This window comes from Scyliorhinus torazame, chromosome 12 (assembly GCF_047496885.1).
Source record: "Scyliorhinus torazame isolate Kashiwa2021f chromosome 12, sScyTor2.1, whole genome shotgun sequence".
Taxonomy (NCBI): domain Eukaryota; kingdom Metazoa; phylum Chordata; class Chondrichthyes; order Carcharhiniformes; family Scyliorhinidae; genus Scyliorhinus; species Scyliorhinus torazame.
In genome coordinates this window covers 148497654-148513516 of record NC_092718.1, presented here as the reverse complement: position 1 = coordinate 148513516, position 15863 = coordinate 148497654, and the positions used below count along the sequence as shown (strand labels likewise).

The following is a 15863-nucleotide window of genomic DNA, read 5'->3' as shown; positions in this document are numbered from 1 at the left end:
TCGGGTTGTGGGAAACAGGCTGAGCTCGGGTTGTGGGAAACAGGCTGAGCTCGGGTTGTGGGAAACAGGCTGAGCTTGGGTTGTGGGAAACAGGCTGAGCTCGGGTTGTGGGAAACAGGCTGAGCTTGGGTTGTACCTTGTTCTGGGGAGAAAGGATGCAAGGTAGTGCTAACGATTTGTGCACAGGCAGGTCCTTCCATAAAGAAAAGTGGCGTGAGTTTTTGGGCCGTGGGACCGTTTGATGAGAATACAGAAAGATGGAGCTTGTATATAGAACTATTCTACTATTTTGTTCAAGCTATCAAGATAGCACAGATATAAAAGTCCCACCATTCCTGAGCACAATGTGGGGGGAGAGGTTAGAAAACCATTTAACCATAGGAGTCTGATACGGCTGGAAAAGCCAGACACAAAACCATAGTCAACACATTTAGTCATCGCAGAAAGGTTAGGCTTCATAAGTGCAACCAAGAAGAAGGTGAAGCAAGGGCCGAATAAAACAAGTGGCAAGCTGAATCAAGGAAAACGTGACAATGTGATACCAAAAGGACGTGAGAAGGATCTTGATTCACAGTCCAAAGACGAACTGTTATTAAATGTACAAGCTGTTGCTGATGCAAACTGATATTGGGTCACTCCATTACTGGGTGGTCAGCCGGTGAAGATGAAAGTGGACACTGGGGCTGCCGTCTGGCTAGTGCCAGAGACTGTTTATCAAGAAAAGCTCCAACATATCGCTCTGCAACCTTTGAAGATAGTGTTAAAAACCTACACTGGAGAAATGGCTCTTTTGAGGGGCCGTGTTGATGTAACAGTGCAATTAGATGAACAGATGGCAGATTTGTCCTTGCACACCCAAAGGAAATTATCCAGCACTAATGTCCACAATGTCTAGAGAATCTCTACAGTGCAGAAGGAGGCCATTTGGCTCATCAAATCTGCATTGACCCTCAACTGCACCCTACCTAGGCCCACACCCCAGCAATTTAACATGACCAATCCACTTCACCTGCACATCTTTTGGACTGGGAAGAAACTGGAGAACATGCAGACTCCACACAGCCAGTCACCCAAGGCAGGAATCAAACGCAGGTCCCTGGCGCTGTGAGGCAGCAGTGCTAACCATTGTGCCACCGTGGCGCACTCTGGGAATGGGAAAACGTTGACTGGAAAAGATCAGATTAAATTGGTTGAGGTAAATCTCATAATAGATTCTGAATCAGACCTCTGCAAAATCTTGTAGAAACATGCCATCGTCTTCAGCGGTGAGCTTCGTAGCATGAAGGATATCTCAGTAAAGCTGAAGATCAAAGAAGAAAGTTGAGCGAGATGCTTAATGGTTTGGTCAGTTTCGTACACAATCAGACCTACGGTGAGGTGGAATTAGAATGGCTGGTCAGAACTGGAGTGCTTGAACCCTTTAACATGAGTGATTTTTTAAAAAATAAAAAATTTATAGAGTACCCAATTACTTTTTTCCCAATTAAGGGGCATTTTAGCATGGCCAATCCACCTAACCAGCAAATCTTTGGGTTGTGGGGCTGAAACCCACACAGACACGGGGAGAATGTGCAACTCCACATGGAGAGTGACCCAGGGCCAGGATTCGAACCCGAGTCCTCAGTGCCGTAGTCCCAGTGCTAACTACTGCACCACCATGCTGCCCCTAACGTGAGTGATTGGGCTATGCTGATCATACCCATAATGAAAAAAGATGGATCTGAACGCATTTGCATCAATTTTAAAGTCACTAATCCTGTACTCAGTGCAGAGCTCCTCCCCTCGACCCCGTTTGATGACCTATTCGCTGGAGGCCAACAACTTGTGGTGATATGCCTGTGAATAATATTGCATACACTCAGCAATGCGACCTCCCACCAGCAGGTGGGGTCAAACATCAGTTATGTGACATCCGGCTTTCGGCAGAAGGTTGTAAGGCATACACCAGGACAGTCGCACATAAGGATATTTCCAGAAGAGTCTATGTAACTCAATCAGTAACTTAGTCTGTATGGCATTCTGATTGTTACCGTACCACATGAACATGAATAAATCATCATTCTAGTTAAGTCACCAGCAGTTCTGTATGAATCATTGCAAAGACAAGGTCATAGAACACAACAGACCTCAGTAGAATTGACCTCAGTCAAGCATATCTTCAAATGAATGTGGCTCAGGATTCACAACAGTTCTTGACGAATGTGACATACAAATGATTACCATTTGACATCACTTCAGCGCTGGCATTGTTTCAACGAACTATGGACCAAATCTTAAGCAGATTAGATAGAGTCCAATGTTACCTGGATGACATAGTTACTGGGAAGAATGAAGAAGGACATCTTCGCAACGTAGATGCCACACTGCAGAAATGAGAAGATTATGGATTAAAAGGGCGAAAAGACGAATGTCAGCTAAATATCTGGGTCATGTCATCGCCGCCAAGGGACTGCATAAATTGCTTTTGAAAGTCAAAACCTCAGAATGTGACTCAACCTTGAACTTTCTTAGTCCTGCTAAATTACGACGCATTTTTTGTCCCTAATCAGGAGACTATGCAAACACCCTTGCACAACCTACTGTGTCAAAATAAAAGGTAGAAATAAGGGGATCACAATCTACTGTGTCAAAATAAATGATAAAAATAACGGGATCAATGTGAGAGCATCCATGCAAGCCAAAGAGGCGCTACTCAAGTCAGATGTCCAGACACATTTTGTTCCAGATTTACCTCTGCAACGGGCGTGTGGCTCAATCACCTTATGGGGCTGGGCCAGTGGTTTTCTACATTAAGCCCACAGGTGAAGAGAAGCCGATAGCCTAGTCATCGAGGACCTTTAATAAAGCCAAAATATGCAGGTAGAGAAAGAAGCCCCAGGAATCACTTTTGGAATAAAACTGTTCTACTAATCCTTGTACAGGAACAAGCAACACCGACATTCCGACTTGGAACTATATCACCGTTCCTTCACTTGTGCTGGGTCAAAATCCTGGAACTTCCTCCCTAACAGCACTGTGGATATACCTATACCTCATGGACTGAAGCAATTCATGGACTGAAGCAACTACCTGCTCGGGGGCATTTAGGGATAGGTAATAAATATACTGTCCTTGCCAGCGATGCCCATATCCCATGAAATAATTTTTAAAATCTCAGCATACCGTACACACTGCAAATAATATTTATCACCAAAACAGATTACTTAATGCATTGCAATCTTCATGTACAATGTGACTTCACAGAAATATATTATGCTGAATTATTTGTATTTTGTGCAGTAAGGGTTAACAGCCTGGGTTAGTGTGTGTATGACTGCTGCAGTCATGTTTTTAAAAATCCTGGTTTGCAAGACAGCTCGGCTTTTTGGGGCAGTGCAGACTTGATGAGCCAAATGCCCCCCTTCTGCACTACAGGAATTCTGTGACTCGAGCTTTTTTAAAATGTTTCCAATTGAGGGGCAATTTAGCGTGGCTACCCACCTACCAGCTTCCACCTACCCCGCACATCTTTTGGTTGTGGGGGTGAAACCCATGCAGACACGGGGGAGAATGTGCAAACTCCACACGGATTGTGACTCGGGGCCGGGATCGATCCTGGGTCCTTGGCGCCGTGAGGCAGCAGTGCTAACTATGTCGAGCTTCTTGAGTGTTGTTGGAGCTACACGCATCCAGGCAAGTGGTGAGTATTCCATCACAATCCTGACTTGTGCCTTGTAGAGGTGGACAGGCTTTGGGGAGTTGGGAGGTGAGTTACTCACAGCAGAATTCCCAGCCTCTGACCTGCTCTTGTAGCCACAATATATTTGTTTGGCTGGTCCAATTCATTTGGGGTCAATGGTAATCCCCCAGAATGTTGATAGGGATGTTATTAGGAAAGCCCTTTGAAGTGTGTTACTTACAGTTTAAAACACAATTCTTTTACAGTGTCTTACAGGTTCTATCTTTGCGGAAGGCCCAGGCCAAGAGCATCATTGACGTTCTACGTGCAGTCAGCGAGTCCCTACAGTCACTGGGACAACCTCATCTCTTCCAGTTCTCCTGCATTCTCTTTTTGCAAGAAGTTTTAGCCTGCCAGAAGGAATTGATTAGGTAAGAGACAAGGCTTAATCTTGTGAACCCAAGTAACCATATCCCATGGTCACTAAGCGATTGGAAACCTGACTTCTATTCAACAGGTTTTGAAGTTTTTGTTGAGAGTCTGTCCACCTTTATTGGTTCCATTGGATGACGGTATATTTAGTAACAGGTTATCTGTAGTTTTTCTTTGCTAATGTAGGCTGTGTGAGATTTACCATGGAATTTCTTTTATCAGAAGCCCTGCTACACCTATCTTCTCCTGGCCTCTTTGTTAAGTAAAGTAACTTTAATCAGTTTTTAAGATGATTAAAGTTATTGTTAGGATGACTTCCGGTGGCGTGGGCGAGCAGGGCGGCTGCAGCAACAAGAGTTCCTGCCGGTGGCCGCGATTCACTGCGATTTCGGGGAAATCCCCGAGTCTTCGCGCACCCCCCCCCCCCCGACTATCGTCGGCCTTTGGGGCTGTCACGAGCAGCCAGTGGGGCCGGTTTAAAAACCGGCGAAGAACCCCGCGCAGGTGTCGGGCGGCGGGGGCTGAGGCGCTGGGCCCGGCGCGGCGTCGAGGTCAGAGCAGCGGGGGCGGAGCCACGAGGAGGCCGAGGGCACCATGTATGGAGGGTGCTCCACGTCGAATGGCTCCCACCTAGGAGGAAGAAAGAAGGCTGAAGCCTGGTCCCAGGGGAGCTCCGGGTGAATGCGGAGGAGAAAGAAAGAAGGTTTAAGGAAGTTTGGTAAAAGTTTTTTTTTTTCTCTCCCCCTTTTTATTTAAAAACAAAATAAGTCAGATTGATGAAGGACAGGAGGGTGAAGGGGGAGAGAGGAGAAAAGAAAGACGATAAAAAGCAATGAGCTGCTAAAGGATGCAAGAGCAGCGTCGAAGAAAGGAGGAAACACGGGTTTGCCGCCGAAGGAGAAGACGAACAAAAGTGTTGACAGGATGGCGGAAGCCGAACTGCAAGGCGGGGCCGCACTACTTACGGTGGAGAAGATGACCGAGGTGATGGCGGTGGAGCTGGAAAAACAGTTTGTGAGGCACATGGAGATCTTGAGGAAAGAGACGGCGGTCGTGTTGAGGTCATTGGTGGAGGAGGCAATCGGCCCAATGAGGGTGGAGGTGGCAAAGGCATCGGCCGAGGTGAGAGAGCAGGGCGAGAAGATGAAGGAAGTGGAGGAGGCCGTGACACGACACAGCGACCAGGTCACCTCGATGGGGGACGAGCTGCGGAGGGTGGTGGAGGTTAACAGAGGACTCCGAGCAAAGCTGGAAGACTTGGAAAACCGTTCAAGGCGGCACAATTTGAGAATTGTGGGCTTGCCAGAAGGGACAGAGGGCCCAAGGCCAACGCAATACTTCGCTAAGAAGTTGTCGGAGCTGATGGGGGAGGGTGAGAGCCCCACCCTGTACGAGCTAGACCAAGCTCATCGGTCATTAAGGCCGAAGCCCAAAGTGAACGAGCCGCCAAGGGCAGTAATTATCTGCTTCCAGAAGTTTTGCATGAAGGAGAAAGTATTAAGCTGGGCGAAGCAGAAGCGTGAGGTGCTGTGGGATGGTACTGCGGTTCGGATCTACCAGGACTTGACGGTGGAGTTGGCAAAAAGACGAGCGGCGTTTGGGCGAGTGAAGGCGGCTTTGTACAAGAAGGGGGTGCGATTTGGTGTGGTGTACCCGGCGAAGTTGAGAGTAACATATAATGCCAAAGACAGCAGAGACGGCTGAGGCGTTCGTGAGGGCAGAAGGCTTGGGACAGACGTGAAGAGCGGAACTGGAAGAGAGACTGTGGACTGTGTTTGAGCGGCTGGAAAATGTACAAATGTTACAACTTTCTTTTTACTGATTTGTATTGAAATTTACTTCTCTTTGCATTGTTACAGAGTTCAAGTAAATGCCGTACTGTGTTGCGACGGTTAAATGTTATGTTAGTGAATTGTAGGGGTTGGGTTGTTGTGTTTGTTTTGGTGTTTCTTTCTCTGGGACTGGGTGGAAGGGGGCGAGAGGTCTTGGCAGGGGGGGGGGAGCCACCCGCGCTAGCTAACTAAAGTCAGTTAGTGAACGGGGGGTGAGGTGAGAGGAGGGCTACGGATGTTGGAGCCTGGATAGCAGGCTTCAATGGGCCTACGAGGCGAGCGAGAGGGGGGGGAAGGGATGGATGTTGGGGGATGTTTTTGTAGGGGGGGTTCTTGGGTGGGGGGGAAAGGGTTCGATGTTAACAATGGTCAGGGGCGGGTCAGGCTTATGGGGCAGGGCCCGGTGGTATGGTGATGGTGGATAAGAAAGGTGTGGGGGGGGGGGGGGGGGTGAGAGACCCCAGTAAGGATAGTCACGTGGAACGTGAGAGGGCTAGGAGGTCCGGTCAAGAGGTCAAGGGTGCTTGCACATCTTAAAAGTTTGAAAGCCGATGTAGCAATGCTGCAGGAGACTCACTTGAGGGTGAAGGACCAGGTGAGACTTAAAAAGGGCTGGGTTAGCCAAGTGTTTCACTCTGGATTTGATGGAAGGGCTCGAGGGGTAGCGGTGTTGGTCAGCAAAAGGGTACGCTTCCAGATGGAGAAGGTGGTGGCAGATCAGGGGGGTAGATATGTGATTGTGGCAGGGGCGCTGGAGGGGAGATTAGTGGCGCTGTTAAGTGTATACGGTCCCAATTGGGACGATGTGGAATTCGCGAGGAAGGTGTTTGGAGCTATTCCCGACTTGGACACGCATGAGCGAATTGTGGGGTGGTTGGGGTGGGGGGACTGGAACTTGGTGCAGGAGCCAAGGTTGGACAGATCACGGCCGTGCTCGCTGGTCCCATCGGGGGGGGTGAAGGCGCTGGCTGGGCTAATGGTGGAAATGGGAGGGGTGGACCCTTGGAAGTTCCTGCACCCAAGGGAACGGGAGTATTTGTTTTTCTCAGCGGTCCATAAGGTATACTCACGGATCGACTTTTTTGAGGTGGTGAAGGCTTTCCTGGCTGGAGTCAAGGGGTCGGAATACTCTGCAATTTCAGTGTCAGATCACGCTCCACATTGGGTGGATATGGTGCTGGAGAAGGGGGTAGCGCAGAGACCAGGGTGGAAACTGGATGTGGGGCTTTTGAGGAACCAAGTGTTCTGTGAGAAAATTGAAAAGGTAATTAAGGAATATGTAGGTTTCAATTGTACGGGTGAGGCGTCGAAGGCAATTGTCTGGGAGGCTCTAAAGGCGGTGGTGAGGGGTGAGGTAATTTTGTTTAAGGCCAGGGTGGACAAAGAGGAGAGGTTGGAGCGGCAGAGGGTAATAGATGAGATGTTGGAGATAGATAGGAGGTATGCAGAGGATGGGGACCCGGCGAAGCTGGAAAAGAGGAAGGAACTACAGGCGAGCTTCGACTGACTGTCCACCAGGAAGGCGGTGCGCTAACTGAGATGAGCAAGGGGTGCAGTTTATGAACATGTTAGCAGGTATGTTAGCAGGTCAGCTCCGGAGGGAGGCAGCGGCAAGGGAAATTCTTCAGGTGAGGGATAGGGCAGGGAAGTTGGTGGTGGCTCCAGTGCTGATTAACAAGGTTTTTGAGGAGTTTTATGAGAGGTTGTACAAGTCAGAGCCACCCGGGGGAGACCATGAGATGCAGGAATTTCTAGATGGGTTGGAGTACCCGAGGTTAGGGGAGGGGGACAGGGCTATATTAGAAGGAGCAATAGTGGAGCAAGAGATAAAGGATGTGATTGGGAGGATGCAGTCAGGGAAGGTGGCAGGGCCGGATGGGTTTCCGGTGGAATATTATAAAAAATTCAAGGATAGGTTGGCACCCCTGATGGTGGGGATGTTTGATGAGGCGATAGGGAAGGGGGTGTTGCCGGAAACTTTGAGGCAGGCATCGATTTCACTGTTGCTAAAAAAAGATAAGGATCCGACGGAGTGTGGGTCGTATCGGCCCATATCACTTCTGAATGTGGACGCAAAAGTGTTGGCGAAGGTACTGGCGGGTAGGCTGGAGGAGTGCCTCCCGAAGGTGATGGGGAGGATCAGACGGGGTTCGTAAAAGGGAGGCAGCTGTTTTCGAACATTAGGAGGGTTTTGAACGTCGTTATGGCACTGGCGGAAGGGAAGGAAACAGAGGTTGTTGTGGCATTGGACGCCGAGAAGGCATTTGATCGGGTATAATGGGGGTACCTGATGGCAGTGCTGGAGCTGTTTGGGATTGGACCAAGGTTTGTGAACTGGATAAAGCTATTATATAAGGAGCTGAAGGCGAGTGTCCGCACAAATAATATCAGTTTGAGATAATTTTCTCTCCACCGTGGGACGAGACAGGGATGTCCTATGTCCCTCCTGCTGTTTGCACTTGCGATTGAGCCGTTGGCCATCGCATTAAGAACTTCGTGAGCATGGAAAGGAATAGTGCGGGGGGCGATAGAGCATAGGGTGTCCTTATATGCCGACGACTTGTGTCGGAACCGAGTGCGTCGATAGGAGGAATATTGGAGCTACTGCGGGTATTTGGGTCTTTCTCTGGGTACAAGCTGAACCTGGACAAGAGTGAGTATTTTGAGGTGTCTCGCCTGGGGATGGGGGAAGGGGTGGGGGGGCTGCCATTCCGTAGAGCAGGGACTCATTTTAGGTGCCTGGGAGTGGGGCAGGCTTCACAGGTACAACATCACTAGTTTGGTGGGGAGAGTGAAAGCCGATCTGGCAAGGTGGGATGGCCTTCCTCTGTCACTGGCGGGTCGGGTACAGGCGGTTAAAATGAATGTGTTGCCGCGATTCCTGTTTATTTTTCAAAGCCTACTGATTTTCTTGCCAAAGTCTTTTTTCAGGGAGATTGAGGGAAGGATTACCTCATTCATATGGGGAGGGAAGGTGGCCAGAATGAGAAAGGTGCTGCTACAGAGGGGAAGGCAGGCAGGAGTTTGGGTCTCCCGAACCTGTTGTACTACCACTGGGCGGCGAATGTGGAGAAGGTGTGGAGCTGGGTTAAAGGGGTTGATTCTCAGTGGGTCAGAATGAACATAGAACATAGAAAATACAGCACAGAACAGGCCCTTCGGCCCACGATGTTGTGCCGAACCTTTGTCCTAGATTAATCATAGATTATCATTGAATTTACAGTGCAGAAGGAGGCCATTCGGCCCTTTGAGTCTGCACCGCGCCTGGAAAGAGCACCCTACCCAAACTCAACACCTTCACCCAACACCAAGGGCAATTTGGACATTAAGGGCAATTTATCATTGGCCAATTCACCTAACCTGCACATCTTTGGATTGTGGGAGGAAACCGGAGCACCCGGAGGAAACCCACGTAGACACGGGAGGACGTGCAGACTCCGCACAGTCAGTGACCCAAGCCGGAATCGAACCTGGGACCCTGGAGCTGTGAAGCAATTGTGCTATCCACAATGCTACCGTGCTGCCCTTGAGAACAAATAAATCTACACTATATCATTTAACCGTAATCCATGTACCTATCCAATAGCTGCTTGAAGGTCCCTAATGTTTCCGACTCAACTACTTCCACAGGCAGTGCATTTCATGCCCCCACTACTCTCTGGGTAAAGAACCTACCTCTGATATCCCTCCTATATCTTCCACCTTTCACCTTAAATTTATGTCCCCTTGTAATGGTTTGTTCCACCCGGGGAAAAAGTCTCTGACTGTCTACTCTATCTATTCCCCTGATCATCTTATAAACCTCTATCAAGTCGCCCCTCATCCTTCTCCGTTCTAATGAGAAAAGGCCTAGCACCCTCAACCTTTCCTCGTAAGACCTACTCTCCATTCCAGGCAACATCCTGGAGGCGAGTTTGTGCAGGGGGTCGGGGCTGAAGGCACTAGCAACAGCGCCGCTCCCAATAGCTCCGGGGAAATATTCAGGGAGTCCGGTAATAATAGCTTCATTGAAAATCTGGAGGCAGTTTCGCCAACAGTTCAGGTTGGGGGTAGGGTCAAGGGAAATGCCAATTCAGGGGAACCACAGATTTGAGCCAGGGAGGTGGGATGGAAGTTTTCGGAAATGGGAAGAGAGGGGGATTAGGACGCTAAAAGATTTGTTTCTTCGGGGTCGGTTTGCAGGATGCGGGAGCTGGAAGCGAAGCATGGGCTAGAGCAGGGAGAAGTGTTTAGGTACATGCAGGTTCGGGATTTTGCCAGGAAGGAGATACAGAGCTTCCCAGAGGAACCGGCCTCCACATTGTTGGAGGAGGTGTTGACGACAACTGGACTGGAGAAGGGGGCAGTGTCAGCGGTGTACGGAGCTATTTTGGAAGAGGATAAGGGACCACTGGAAGGGGTCAAAGCAAAGTGGGAGGAAGAGCTGGGAGAGGTTCTAGAGGAGGGGGTCTGGTGTGAGGTGCTCCGGAGAGTGAATGCCTCCAGCTCGTGTGCGAGGTTGGGGCTGATACAGCTGAAGGTGGTATATAGAGCGCACCTCACGAGGGCGAGGATGAGCCGATTTTTTGAAGGAGTAGAGGATGTGTGTGAGCGTTGCCGGGGGGGTGGGGGGGGGCCGTGAATCACATTCATATGTTTTGGTCCTGTACAAAGCTAGGGGAGTACTGGAAGGAGGTGTTTAGGGTAATTTCCAAGGTGGTGCGTGTGAAACTGGACCCGGGTCCCTGGGAGGCCATATTCGTGGTGTCGGACCAGCCAGGGTTGGAAATGGGTGCGGAGGCAGATGTCATAGCCTTCGCCTCGTTGATCACCCAAAGGCGGATCCTGCTGGGATGGAGAGCAGCCTCTCCACCCAGTGCCCTGGCGTGGCGGGGGGACCTGTTGGAATACTTGACCCATGAGAAGGTTACGTTCGAACTGAACTCTGAGGGGTTCTACAAGTCATGGGCACTATTTATTATGCACTTTCCAGAACTGGATAACATCGAACATTAGTTGGGGGGGGGGGGGGGGGGGGGGGGGGGGGGGGGGAGAGGGGGGCTGTGTAGATTAAGGGTGACTACGGGTAATCCCTGATTCCTTTTTGTCATTTGTTTATGTAAACATGCGGGCTGATGTTTGGGGGTTGGTGGGCGGATGGGATCGTCGTTATTATGCGGATTGACAAATCTTGATGATTATTGTTTATTGTTGATGGGTGTAAATGCGGGAGAAAATGTGAAAAAGGAGGAGAATAAAAATATTTTTAAAAAAAGATATTGTTAGGATAGAGGAAGAAAAAAGCGTTTCCTCTAATGGGGGAGTCCAGAACAGGGGGCATAAACTTAAAATTAGAACGCAACTATTTGGGAATGATGTTAGGATCCACTCGCCCTAAAATGTATTGAGGCTGCCCGTCAATTGAAAATGTTAAAATTGAAATTGATAGATTTTTGTAATGTAAGGGATGTGTAATCAACGAAGGTCAACAAAATTTTTAATCTTTTCTGCATCTTGTATAAAACCTTCACATCCCTCCTGAAGTGCGGTGCCCAGAGTTGGACACACTACTCCAGCTGACTCTGAACCAGTGTTTAAGAAGGATTCATCAGAACTTCTTTACCTTTATAACCAGCTTGCCACTGTCAAGCCCCTCTGCTCCCGCTTCCCCTTTAGAATGGCGCCGGAGCGTGGCAACCATCTGCGAGCTCTCATACATCTTTTTACATCTCCTATCATCCAATGCCGGTGTCTAGATATTTACATTGTGTACCTTGTGTTGCCCTACTATGTATTTTCTTTTCATGTACTAAATGATCTGTTTGAGCTGCATGCAGAAAAATACTTTTCACTGTACCTCGGTACACGTGACAATAAACAAATCCAGAATTGTAACCACTAGACAATTCTTATATTGTAACTGCTGGAGAAAAACGAAAGGCTGCGGAAAATGTGAGAGCTTTATAACTTTCGAATCGAGTTGATAAAAAAAGTATTTGTTAGTCCTGCTGAAGACTCTTTGAACCATGCTAATTTTAAGCATCAATGTAGACCTGCTGTTTCAACGTCCTTCAAGCTATCAATCTCCTCTATCTCTGCTTTGGTTACCTTTCATTCCTGTGTAGTCCAGGTTCCAGATTCCATGTTAAGAAACCCTCATTGAGTCTTCTGTGTTACAATATTACTTGGGGGATCACTGCACCACGCCAGACGTTGACCATTTTAAAATTTAACTGGAAATTACATGTATTACCTTTGTAAATAATTCCTCTTGAGGAAGCTGAGGTCTTGTAATTCGCACAAGCAATTTGTATTCAAATATAGGCTAACCAAGAAAAACTTACTTCCCCTCATAGACTGCTCACCTGATTCAATTACAAGATACTGGCACCTTTCTGAAGTGCCTACTTTTCATGTGGGAACCAAGATAGGAAGTGTTGACAGCCTAGTCAACTGTGGGAATATAACAGCCAAGCCCAGTCCTGTCATCAACCAGTGTACATGCTCAGATTTTCCAGGCAGCAAGGGTGGCTGTTTGCAGGGGAGTAGGAAACCTGGCTGATTCTTTTGCCACCTCTTCCAATTCTAGGATTACTGAGGCCAGTGGGTTCTTGCTCTCTGCACTGCAGTTGGATTGGCTAACTGAGCACAGGCTGGAGATTGAACCTGCATCCTCTTAGTTCTTTGGCCTACTTTCAATTAGTCTTTCATTGGAAGTGATACGATTTTTGTAGCAGTCATCACACAAATACTTGAGACATCTATTGATGCTGTTTTCTGCTGGGTTCATTTTGTTTTGATTCAGAATATTCCTATAGTTTCTATATTTACAAAAAATAAATGTCACCAGTGTTTAAAAGTGATGCATTGGATACCCGATTTATGTATGTGTGAATGAAAAACGTTGGCTGCTAATGAAGTCAGCCTTTTCCGCATATGGTTAATAACCTAAATAAAATTTTCCATACATAATCTCTCAGCCAGATTTGCATGATTAACATTCCCCCCTTTCTCTTTTCCTGATTGACCTGATATTACACTTCCTTCAATGCAGTACTGTACACTATTGTGTATTGGAAGTAACCGTTGTAACGTTTTGTTGAGGGAAAATAAATACAGCTGTTTGACTATAGTGTACTTCATCCCCACGCTCACGAGCGACCAGCCAAAAATTCTTGAAGTTATGAACAAGGCCTTTACGTTCCAAGCTGGCACACCAGAGAGCCCTGATTCAAGAATTGTACAGACAGTTATACTTTGAGATTGTGTTACAAGAAATCAGCATATACCAATCATTTGTTACCAGTTATCTATGTCCAATCATGCCTATTGATTAGGTTTACATCATTCATAGTATATGAGAACAGTTACCCAATTACAACAAGTGTACGCTTAATTATAATAACCATCCAAAGGGAAATATTGATATTGGTGGTCCATCATCTAGCCTGTGTCTATCAATCACCCTCCCTGTCAGTAACCCTGCTGTTTAATGGCTCTTCTCGAGGTATGGGCTCTACAAAAGACAAACAACTAAATGTGATCCCCGCCTCCCTTCCGTTGTCTGTAGACACCCTGGCACCAGAGTAAATGGTAGAATATCCCACGTTATTATACAGGCCTCGAGAGCTAACACCTGTGGTGTTCCTGCCTGAAATAGCTCGTGTGTGCAATCCAGATCGATACAGTAGAGTTTGAACCCTTTCAGCACTTAGTCGGTAACTAAATTTTTTGAAAACTAATTCCAATATAATATTTTCCCCCTCATTAGTTTAAGTATAATGAAAAGACTTTGGGTGAGAAGAAGGGCAGAGAAGGAAATTAACATTCCGGCGCCTGTTTGGGGAGGCTGGTACGGGAATTGAACCCGCGCTGCTGGCCTTGTTCTGCATTACAAGCCAGCTGTTTAGCCCATTTGCTAAACCAGCCTCTGTAATTTCAAATGCTTTCCCTTTTGAAGATGAATAAAGAAAATTACAGCACAGGAACAGGCCCTTCGACCCTCCCAGCCTGCTCCGATCCAGCTCCTTTATCTAAACCTGTCACCTATTTTCCAAGGATCTACTTCCCTCTGTTCCCCGCCCGTTCATATATCTGTCTAGATGCATCTTAAATGATGCTATTGTGCCCGCCTCTACCACGTCTGCTGGCAAAGCGTTCCAGGCACCCACCACCCTCTGTGTAAAAAAACCTTCCACGCACATCTCCCTTAAACGTTTCCCCTCTCACCTTGAAATCGTGACCCCTTGTAATTGACACCCCCACTCTTGGAAAAAGCTTGTTGCTATCCACCCTGTCCATACCTCTCATAATTTTGTAGATCTCAATCAGGTCCCCCCTCAACCTCCGTCTTTCCAATGAAAACAATCCTAATCTACTCAACCTTTCTTCATAGCTAGCACCCTCCATACCAGGCAACATCCTGGTGAACCTCCTCTGCACCCTCTCTAAAGTATCCACATCCTTCTGGTAATGTGGCGACCAGAACTGCACGCAGTATTCCAAATGTGGCCTAATCAAAGTCCTATACAACTGTAACATGACCTGCCGACTCTTGTACTCAATACCTCGTCCGATGAAGCAAGCATGCTGTATGCCTTCTTGACCACTCTATCGACCTGCGTTGCCACCTTCAGGGTACAATGGACCTGAACTCCCAGATCTCTCTGTACATCAATTTTCCCCAGGACTCTTCCATTGACCGTATAGTCCGCTCTTGAATTAGGGGGGTAATGATGGGGTAAAATAATTTTGGGGTTTGAAAATCTTAATTGTAAAATCACAAATTTTATGTATGTTCAAATATGAAAATTTATTGGGGAATTTCGACTTTGAGGTCCTGAAAAATTATAACTTTGAAAAAGGATTGCCAGCACCATATTTAAATTATTTTGAATTTTTGATTCTCCTTTCCTGTTATAGAAAAAAGGAAGAGAAATGACAGCAACACTAAAGAAGTAATTTAGGATTAATGAATTTCTTATCACTGTGCGCATAGGGTATTACTGTTTAGTGTGTACTCCAGTTACTATTAAGGACATGTTGTTAACAGTAAGGTCTCGCAACAGCCCTGAGAATTATAACCACCTCTGGTGATGTGAGCTGAGAGTAATGTTGATCTGGACATTGAGAGACATGCTACAAATATTGTCAAAGTGATCCACCTGAAAGATAGTGTATCAATTTAACGTCATACCACCTACAACAGTGCACCGAAGATGTCAGTCTAGATTATATCCCCAAATCCCCAAGTGGGGTTTGAACCTGCAACTTTGTATCTTGGGCAAGTATCTTATCTACAGAGCCAGCCTAACACATCAGTGGTCAAATCAGAGTTAATACAATATGATGGCAAAAGGTTGACTTGTTACCTATACTGATGAGATAGCTTCCATCTTCAATAGAGTCAATTTAGCAACGCCTCTTAATCGCTTTCTCAAAGGTCATCACACTCAACTCAAACAGTTGTATTTTGAGCGGCGCAGTGATTAGCACTGCTGCCTCATGGAGCCGAGGTCCCAGGTTCGATCCTGGCCCCGAGTCACTGTCCGTGTGGAGTTTGCACATTCTCCCAATGTCTGTGTGGATCTCACCCCCACAACCCAAAGATGTGCAGAGTAGGTGGATTGGTCATGCAAAATTGCTCCTTAATTGGGGAAAAAAAATTGGGTGCTCTAAATTTATAAAAAATACGAAGAATCGTTGTATTTTGATGGATGTGTATCAATGATCAGCTTTTTAAAAATGTAGATATGAGATATAGTAAGATAGAAATCTAAATTTATATTTCACTACTAGGAAGAAATGCCCCTGTGCTTTTTCAGACCATTTTTGCTGGATAAACTGTTGCATTGCTGTATGAACATTGTGTGCGGTATTTATTAGGATTTTATCCCAATCCCAATCACACCCCAACAATGGCTAGGATGCTGTACAGAAACCCAATATTTTATTTAACTTTG

At 47.1% G+C, this 15863-nt stretch overlaps 1 protein-coding gene across 4 annotated transcripts in view; it reads left to right on the top strand.

The window, feature by feature from the left end:
* zzef1 (zinc finger, ZZ-type with EF hand domain 1) overlaps positions 1 to 15863 on the top strand; it is a 348514-nt gene that overhangs the window by 136536 nt on the left and 196115 nt on the right. For all 4 annotated transcript variants that reach the window (XM_072469157.1, XM_072469156.1, XM_072469159.1 and 1 more), the window contains exon 27: positions 3925 to 4089. In XM_072469157.1, coding sequence (XP_072325258.1) covers positions 3925 to 4089 — 165 coding nt within the window. The remainder of the gene's footprint in view (positions 1 to 3924; positions 4090 to 15863) is intronic.